At 42.0% G+C, this 10,269-nt stretch overlaps 1 protein-coding gene across 2 annotated transcripts in view; it reads right to left on the reverse strand.

Moving 5' to 3' along the window:
• Nucleotides 1–3,031, reverse strand: part of LOC138973590 (uncharacterized) — a 171,523-nt gene extending 168,492 nt beyond the window's left edge. Inside the window, exons 1-2 of one of the 2 annotated variants that reach the window (XM_070346302.1) lie at nt 2,602–3,031; nt 1,513–1,608 (exon numbers count right to left, since the gene is read on the reverse strand). In XM_070346302.1, coding sequence (XP_070202403.1) covers nt 1,513–1,608; nt 2,602–2,827 — 322 coding nt within the window. In that variant the 5' untranslated portion in view covers nt 2,828–3,031. The remainder of the gene's footprint in view (nt 1–1,512; nt 1,609–2,601) is intronic. The other variant, XM_070346301.1, reaches the window with a different exon arrangement.
• Between the last annotated feature and the right edge of the window lie 7,238 nt (nt 3,032–10,269).

Here is a 10,269-nt window from a genome sequence, read left to right on the forward strand (position 1 = left end):
TATGCAGTCTTCAAACAATGCTTCAACAGATTATGAAACAGGAGATGCCCATTGTGTCCGCGTGGTGTGAACACAGTGTTACATTGTTCGTTATAATCACTGGCTGATTGGAAATGCGAGGATTGTGTATTGCACCGTAGTCATGACTGATCATATATTGACCTGGTTTAACTGACAAGTTAAAGGCACAGTAAGCCTCCCGTAAACCATCACAGATACGGTCAGGCTTTTACACACAGTACAAACACCCTTTCATTTAAACACTCACCGATTGAGAACATCCTAGGTGCCCTCCGTAAAGAGCTAACAACAATTTTCAAAGAATTTATTTTTGCGTGGTTTATCTTACCCCTGAGCCATCGTGAACCCGTGTGATCCAGTTTCCCTTTTTTCACAATGTAGTCGTCAGTTAGTCATTTGAATGCGACTCGATGTGAGCTTATCTACAATAGCACGTTTTTATGCACGAAACAAACGGCTGTGGTTCACAAGAACTCTAGCGATGGCTTTTGACTGTTGAGAGGAACGGCAAAATGCCGCATACACCGTCGTCTGCTACGACCCTTGCGTGACCCTGCTTCCGGGCTTTTCTTTTTTCAAACTTTCACAACTTCGAATTGCACTGATCTTGTCTTGATGAAAAAAGAATTCTTTTATGATTAAAGAATGTTTGTGTAACAAGCTGTCAATTTATTATTTAGATTTTAAAAGTTAGGTCTAGCGCAAAAAAGCACCACGGTCCCAAAACATTCTGATAATCATCGATCCACGGCTATCGCCAGTTTAAGGGAAGTAACTCATTTTTGACCTGAGTTCAGGATGGGTCCAAAAAGTGTTCGAGACAATCTACAAAATTAATTCTTTAAAAATTGCTCGCTCTTTACGTAGGGCACCTAGGATGTTCCCGTTTGGTGAGCGTTCAAATGAAAGGGTGTTTGTACTGTGTGTAAAAGCCTGACAGTATCTGTGATGGTTTACGGGAGGCTTTCTGTCCGGGCGTGATTTCCGGGATATTCATAACAGCCGTCCAGCACCAAAACGAGGCGCCATTGTTGTAAAGGGCCAAGTCCACGAACAAAAATCTTTGAAAATTCCTCACGCTCGACAGAAAGCAGCCAGGATGTTCCCGTTTGGTGAGCGTTTAAATGGAAGTATGCTTGTACTGTATGTAGACGCTCGGGGAGCTCTGTGATGGTTTACGGGAGGCTTACTGTGCCTTTAAGACCTGAATCAGATTGTCTTTATGTATCGACTGCACATTGGATTTTCCTTCTTTGAGCCATGTGACGTCTGAGTCCAACAACAACTCATATTGAGGCGGACAGTCGAGACTATAGTGACTGTTTTGATCAGTGTAAAATGTGATAATGTGTTCAACATAACAAATAACTCTCTCTCTCTCTCTCTCTCTCTCTCTCTCTCTCTCTCTCTCTCTCTCTCTCTCTCTCTCTCTCTCTCTCTCTCTCTCTCTCTCTCTCTCTCTCTCTCTCTCTCATCATAATGCCAACCTACCGCTGTATGTCCAAGCTCCACCAACAGCTCCCTGATCATCGTCGTCCCCAAAAGCCTCGGGTGGGAGCGGCATTCTCGCTCGTTGACTCATGTTAACTATAACAAAAAACACTTTACCTTTCAATTGCGACTTTTGATACTACCAGTGCTGCTGAAAATCTACACACTTTCGAAATTCTGGATTTAAAAAAATGGATTATGGAGAAGGTGGTGCATTTTCAAAAGAATCCATAAGAACAAATCTAGAATGTTGACATTGTAGATTAAAACTTCTCAGTGTGTCAGCCCACCACCCCTCCTTCTGTTTCTTGTTTTACTGCATATTTAGCAGAGCTCAGTTTCGACCTCCCTGAATTATAATTCCATACATTCTTACACTCTTACCCTTTCTTCAACGGACCACACTTTGGACTACACAGTCTAGATGATGTGGGTCGTGTACGACCCTTACTTTAAAAGAAGGATTCAACGTGAAAGTATGGGTCGTAAACGACCCACGCTATCCGAATAGGGATACACTCTGTAGAGCCTCATTAGAGAGTACACTCTCACCCTTCACCGTATCACACGTTGGACTACACAATCCAGATGATGTGGGTCGTGGACGACCCATATTTTAAAATAAGGATTCAAATGAAAACATCGCACAAAACTGCTGTAGTTCCACATAGGTCGCCCATGACCCACACCATCCGGACTGCCTAAATTGTAATCCCATACACGTTTACTCTTTTTTCACCGGATCAAACTTTGGACTACACAGTCTGGATGATGTGGGTCGTGTACTACTTATACTTTAAAACAAATGATTCAACGTAAAACATCACAAAATACTGCTGTAATTCCACATAGGTCGCCCACGACGTACACCGTCCGGACTGCCGTTTTGTTAGATTACAAAGACAATCCTTCAGAAAGTGGTCGATGGGAGGGTCTTAAATGTGTTTGTAGAGTAGATGAAGGTTTAATCAAACACTCTAATAGTTTCTGAGATAAAAACACGTTTGTGAGGCTATGGGTCGCCCAGTACCTAGGGAGAACGGTGAAGGTTTAATCAATATTCCGATTCGTTTATCTCGTGAAACTTACCTCCAGGGAATGGCACATCATCTCCACTGTCGAGAACACTGCCGACCCCAGAATCCCTGGGTGGCAGAAGCACTTTCTCGGCCACACCCGCTGTCAGCGAGGTCGCCACCAGGGATATGTCACGTGACTCTTCGTACATTTCGTTAGTGATCATCACACTCACATCCGAGCCCTGGTAGTCTTCCTTTGAGAGAGCTGAAAACGAGGCAGAATTTTGTTTGAGCATGGTCGGTTTTTACATTTAGTCAAGTTTTGACTAAATGTTTTAACATAGAGGGGGGAATCGAGACGAGGGTCGTGGTGTGTGTGTGTGTGTGTGTGTGTGTGTGTGTGTGTGTGTGTGTGTGTGTGTGTGTGTGTGTGTGTGTGTGTGTGTGTGTGTGTGTGTGTGTGTGTGTGTGTGTGTGCGTGTGTGTGTGTGTGTGTGCACATGTGTGTGTGTGTATGTGTGTGTGTAGAGCGATTCAGAGTAAACTACTGGACCGATCTTTATGAATTTTTTCATGAGAGCTCCTGGGTATGATATCCCCAGACGTTTTTGTTTTTTTCGATAAATATCTTTGATGGCGTCATATCCGGCTTTTTGTAAAAGTTGAGGCGGCACTGTCACACCCTCATTTTTCAATAAAATTGATTGAAATTTTGGCCAAGCTATCTTCGACAAAAGCCGGACTTTGGTATTGCATGTCAGCTTGGAGGCTTAAAAATTAATTAATGACTTTGGTCATTAAAAATCTGAAAATTGTAATTAACATTATTTTTTTATAAAACGATCCAAAATTACGATTATCGTATTTTTCATCATTTTCTGATTCCAGAAACATATACATATGTTATATTCGGATTAAAAACAAGCTCTGAAAATTAAAAATATAAAAATTATGATTAAAATTAAAATTTCCGAAATTGATTTAAAAACAATTTTATCATATTCCTTGTCCGTTCCTGATTTCAAAAATATATAGATATCATATGTTTGGATTAAAGACACGTTCAGAAAGTTTAAAAGAATAGAGATATAGAAAAGCGTGCTATCCTCCTCAGCGCAACCGCTTCCGCGCTTTTCTGGATTGTTCATTTCACTGCCTTTGCCACGATCGGTGGACAGACGATGCTACGAGTGTACGGTCTTGCGGAAAAAATGCAATGCGTTCAGTTTCATTCTGTGAGTTCGACTGAGCTTGACTAAACGTTGTATTTTCGCCTCACGCGACTTGTTTTTCATTAGAGTTGTACTAACTATACAGCACCAACGGATTCTTGATCTTAAATTAAACTCTCTGTTTGTTTGTGGGTAAACTCAGAGCATACATTTTCTCACCGTGTTCACCATATCTACCAACCGTAAGGACACAATGTTAGTCGTGCAGACTGCTTCTTGGTGGAACAGAATACAAGATATACATTTATGTTCATAAAAGCTATTTTCCTGAAAACTTACCCTGCCAAGTTACACCCATTTTTTTATTTTAGTAGGTAAATAAACGTGTCGCCGATAACGTTATCTTTACAAATAAGACGGACACGATTAAGATAAAACATGTTAATAATCTGGGGATGGTTTTTGACTCACATGCGAAGCAAAAGTGAGTCTATGTACTCACCCGAGTCGTCCGTCCGTCCGTCCGTCCGTCCCGGCGTCCCGGCGTCCGTCCGGAAAACTTTAACGTTGGATATTTCTTGGACACTATTAAGTCTATCAACACCTGATGTGGCCTGATGATCTCAAAAAACATGTGCGGCAACTTCACCTCACTTCAAGTTCAAGGTCACAGGGGCCGTAATTGTTGTCTTAAAAACGACCATTTTTCACATTTTCGCATTTTTTTCTGAAGTTATCGAGAATGGCAACCTTAGCTATGTATGCTATACAGGGCAATGTAAGCCCTATCTTTGGACACCAGTTTGGTTGACCTTGCTTCAAGGTCAAGGTCGCAAGGGTCCTTTAAAGTTGGATTGTATACATATTTTGAAGTGACCTTGACCCTGAACTATGGAAGATAACTTTTTTAACTTAAAAAGTATGTGGGGCACATGTTATGCTTTCATCATGCGACACATTTGGTCACATACGATCAAGGTCAAGGTCACTTTGACCCCTATGAAATGTGACCAAAATAAGGTAGGGAACCACTAAAAGTGACCATATCTCATGGTAGAAAGAGCCAATAAGTACCATTGTACTTCCTATGTCTTGAATTAACAGCTTTGTGTTGCATGACCTTGGATGACCTTGACCTTGGGTCAAGGTCACATGTATTTTGGTAGGAAAATGTGTAAAGCAGTTCTTAGTGTATGATGTCATTGCTAGGTTTAGTTATTTGACCTTGACCCAGGGACTGGGTGGCCGAGTGGTAACGCACTTGCGCTCGGAAGCGAGAGGTTGCGTGTTCAGGCCTGGGTCAGGCCGCAATTTTCTCCCCCCTTTCCTAACCTAGGTGGTGGGTTCAAGTGCTAGTCTTTCGGATGAGACGAAAAACCGAGATCCCTTCGTGTACACTACATTGGGGTGTGCACGTTAAAGATCCCACGATTGACAAAAGGGTCTTTCCTGGCAAAATTGTATAGGCATAGATAAAAATGTCCATCAAATACCCGTGGGACTTGGAATAAAGTAAAACAATTCCATCTCACACGGCATTAAGTCTCAGGAAACATGAATACACGCATGCAGGAAAAAAAAAATATGGGTAGCGCCGTATGTATGGCAGCTCGCTTTCCCCGGGGAGAAAGCAGCCCGAATTTCCATGAGGGTAACCTCACTGGACTGTAAATCTTATCCAATCCAATCCAATCATCGTCAGAACCTGGGGTGTAAATAAACGTTTCTTCAAACTTCGGCTGCACACGCCCTGCCCTTGCGTTAAGGTCACCGCATATCATAACATACACGTCTTCTTCTCTTAGAACCTGCAGCATATTTTCTTCTAAAATCACTACACCGTCCTTTAGTTCAAGTGAGTCATAGACAGGGCTATTTTCTGGTGCAACGTAACACGCGATCAGCATGACATCTTTGTCAACATTAAACACAGACTTATCAATCCTAACACACAGTATTTCGGCAATCCATTTTCACCTCTTTCACAAATGTTGACAGAGCTTTGCGAATCAGAAGCAGTACGCCACCAGAATGTCTACCCTGTCGCGACAGTTTGTATGCTGGAGCAATTAATTTGGAATAATCTGGGAACACTCATTAAAGTCAAACGATTCACCAATAACAGTTTCTGTCAAACAAGCAATGTCGAAAGATTCGACGTACTGTATAAAAGAAACGTCAGTCAGTTTTTGACTCACATGCGAAGCAAAAGTGAGTCTATGTACTCACCCGAGTCGTCCGTCCGTCCGTCCGTCCGTCCGTCCGTCCGTCCGTCCGTCCGGCCGGAAAACTTTAACGTTGGATATTTCTTGGATACTATTCAGTCTATCAGTACCAAATTTGGCAAGATGGTGTATGATGACAAGGCCCCAAAAAACATACATAGCATCTTGACCTTGCTTCAAGGTCAAGGTCGCAGGGGCCATACATGTTGTCTAAAAAACAGCTATTTTTCACATTTTCCCCATTTTCTCTGAAGTTTTTGAGATTGAATACCTCACCTATATATGATATATAGGGCAAAGTAAGCCCCATCTTTTGATACCAGTTTGGTTTACCTTGCTTTAAGGTCAAGGTCACAGGAGCTCTTCAAAGTTGGATTGTATACATATTTTGAAGTGACCTTGACCCTGAACTATGGAAGATAACTGTTTCAAACTTAAAAATTATGTGGGGCACATGTTATGCTTTCATCATGAGACACATTTGGTCACATATGATCAAGGTCAAGGTCACTTTGACCCTTATGAAATGTGACCAAAATAAGGTAGTGAACCACTAAAAGTGACCATATCTCATGGTAGAAAGGGCCAATAAGCACCATTGTACTTCCTATGTCTTGAATTAACAGCTTTGTGTTGCATGACCTTGGATGACCTTGACCTTGGGTAGGAAAAATGTTTAAAGCAGTTCTTAGTGTATGATGTCATTGCTAGGTTTAGTTATTTGAGGTCAAGCATGTGAGTCGTATGGGCTTTGCCCTTCTTGTTGTTACATGGTTTTCTACATTGTAAACGAGAAAGGTTGTTTCACCTGGGTGGTCGTTCGTATCATATCTACGAATTCTTTCTGACCTGCGTGGTTGGAAGTTGCTGTTACTGTCAGTGTGTCGGTGACGATCAGACTGCCGTGGCTGCGCTGGTTTGCTCCAAAAGTCCCGTATATCCGTCTGTTTAGGGCCACTGCCACCACTGTCACGCTCCGCACGTGCCGAGTTTTGTGAGTTGCCCGTGCGTTGGGAGGTGTGACTGCCCCTGTTGTTGTTGACATGCCGAGTAGGGGAATCCCCCTGCCGTCGGCTATCTCTTCACTCTGCTCGTTGCCCTCGACCCGCGTTGACCCCGTTGTTTGCATGGTCAGCTGTGCGATCAGGAGAAGTTGTGTCCCTTGTGTCGTCTGCTCAGTGCGGCCACCTCCGAGTAACTCCTGCTGTCAGGCCGTCTCGGTCCAACTGTCAGCTTGCCCTTCTTGAAGAACGCTGCCTTCCCCTCCTTCTTTGCCTCGGCAACAATCCTTCCCTGGTTCTTCGTCAGGTCATTTGCGACGCGCACCCCTCTCCTCTCAAGAGCATCTCTGAAACTGCGGTCTGTAATGACCGACATCTTGTCCCTCCAGCGACTAAACTTAATGATCATTGGCTTGGGTGCTTCATTCCTGCTTTCTCCGACTCTGTGGGCTCGAGCAATGTCCTCCTCTCTCCATCTCTTTTGTCCTTCAACGCTATTCAGTACTTCAACCACAGCATTAGCACATGTGTCATAACTCTCCCACTATCGATCTCCCCTGTGCGGTATGCCATACATCCGTAAGTTGTCTCGTCTGGAAAACTCCTCTAATCTGTCCATTTCTATGTAAAGTGTTCCAATATCCTCCTTCACACTTTGAACCTCTGATAATACGTTCGCTCTTTCGTCACTTTGTCTGTGCTCGGCCGTAAAGAGGTCCTTGATGTCGTCTTTGTTGGCTTGCACCGTAGACGCTCGCTCTACACACACACACACACGCGCGCACAGACAGACACAGACACACATACACCACGACCCTCGTCTCGGTTCCCCCTCCATGTTAAAACATTTAGTCAAAACTTGACAAAATGTAAAAAGAAAATCATATGTCTGTACGAGAGAGAGAGAGAGAGAGAGAGAGAGAGAGAGAGAGAGAGAGAGAGAGAGAGAGAGAGAGAGAGAGAGAGAGAGAGAGAGAGAGAGAGAGAGAGAGAGAGAGAGAGAGAGAGAGAGAGTTACAACACGATAATGATATCATTTCTTGCCTGCTTTGACATTGCGTTCATTTCGTTTGAGTCCATCTATAGCGATGGATGCACTAAAACAAGAACAAGTATAGCACGTTTTGTATTACAATGTTGTACAAGACATTCCTGCTTTGATGATTTTTGATGGAACAAAAAACGAGTTACTTTTATGATAAGATACACAATTATTACTTCATTATGTTAGTTCATTACAATAATGTATCCTGCATACGTGAGAGAGACACCCGTGAGATAATAATCGTTCAAATCACACGTGTGTATATCATGTAAATGAGGTCATGTCAAGCAAGTCTGGCAGGGACCTGTTTTTCCACTGCTTATGATGCCAAAGTCACCGAGACAAACGTCATTATAGAAAAAAAATTGCGCTTGCTAAGTACCCTCGATGAATTTTTAGAAATAACACGTCACGCCACACTTTCAGAGTGACGTTTCTTTACTTTGACATAATAGATTGCACGAGGCTTTAGAAGAGATCGAGGTTCCAAAACAAGCGTCTTCAATTTAGCTGCCTCGACTGCAGGACATTTTCAGTAAAATACACGTAAGTACAGTATGTAGGATAAACAGAATACTACATGGCTTGCTGTGTCGTACCAGATTTACACTCGTTGCTTTTTCAAATAGTGAACAGCTCGCTTTCGCTCGCAGTTCAATATTAAAAAAAACCAACCTCGTGTAAATCTGGTACGGCACAGCAATTAAGCCATGTAGTATTCTCTATTTATAATAATAGGTCCGTTGACAGCATTTAACCAGCCAAACTCAATAAAAGCCCCAACATTACACATACTTACCACACACACAAAGACGTACACAAATAGTTTTATTTTTTGTTCATATGATTAACAAATCCTTGCTCATGAAATGGACAAGCCAATCTCCCCTCTCACCCATTCCCACATCCGGAGTGCAAGCTCTACTTCTGGATAAAACAAAAAAAACTGCTTTATTTTCAAGAAGTCGGTAAGGACTTTGTAACTTCGAGCAAGCAAAGCGTCAATGTCTAAGATGCGTGTTAAATAAACAAAACACACTAACATACCTGATTAAGGTTGAAACATAAATACCTTAAGACATCCATGGTTGCTCGATCTGAAAATAAAAACAGTTACACAATTGTTAACACATTGACCATACATGTTCTCTGAAAAGGTGGCAAAGTATATACACCTATTTTGTGTCTTTGATATAATTTTAGAATCAGTTCTGACAGCTATTGTGATACAAGAAAATAAGTGCAGTTTTTTGTATTATAATTATTTCCATATATAGCGTTCCACTTCCTTATAAATAGGGTTCAATGTATACTATATGACGATGTGAAACTATCCAATCAATTACCTCAAATTATCGTACGAGCTTATATCAGGATAAAACTATTTATTTCCTCACATTCACAAAATGCATATTGTATTTACAGATCATGATTTTTGAATATCTCTATTTTGACAACAGGGGAGAAGTGATCTTTTTCTGACTGATTTACAGTGAGCTTATTGTCCGGTATTGCTGATAAACGAGACTGACAGATAAGAAAAATAACAAAAACATGTACACGAAGAGGCATCTGCCATTGTGTCTGGTGAATGTTGACATAACAGAACTGACCCAGTTTTGGCATGTCTATTGAGATGACGGTAACGTACATATATGTATTTGACTGGCGCTTGTATTTCACCTCACGATAGAACCAGGAGCCACCTGACGGCCCTGCCAATGTTTTTTTCGAGGTATGCTCCGGCGGGAGAAAACTATATCACAATTTGGAGCATTTGTTATTTCTCATTTGTGACCCTCCACCACGAAATGAGTCGCATGTCACCTCGCGCGGTTCTGCGCTAGGCTTAATAAATGTCCGGGGAGTGTCTGGTAACAGTGTGAGCGTCATCTTAGTCACAGGCTTATAACTCCAACAGTTTTCGCTCTTTTCTAAAACGGTTTTCACCACTGGATAGAGCATAACACACTCTCTAGAAAAAAGTAAAAATATGAAAATCATGCAAAGGTGACATGCGACTCATTTCGTGGTGGAGGGTCACATTTGCTAGAAAAAGTCGGTAACATAGATGACGGTTAATGAAACCCTAAGATTAGTTTTGTTTTCTTCTTTTAGTTGCTTCCCTGCTAGACGCAGACTCACCGCAGCAGTAAACAACGCCCAGTATCTAAACTAAAAATAAATTGAAGGTTGTTTTAACGGTGTTCGTGTATAAAAAGTCAATCAAAATGGGATCAAAAGATATTCCTAAAGAGAAGTTACTGCTTGTGTGACCATTTCACCGGACAATTA

The sequence above is a fragment of the Littorina saxatilis genome, linkage group LG8 (genome assembly GCF_037325665.1).
Source record: "Littorina saxatilis isolate snail1 linkage group LG8, US_GU_Lsax_2.0, whole genome shotgun sequence".
Classification (NCBI taxonomy): Eukaryota; Metazoa; Mollusca; class Gastropoda; order Littorinimorpha; family Littorinidae; genus Littorina; species Littorina saxatilis.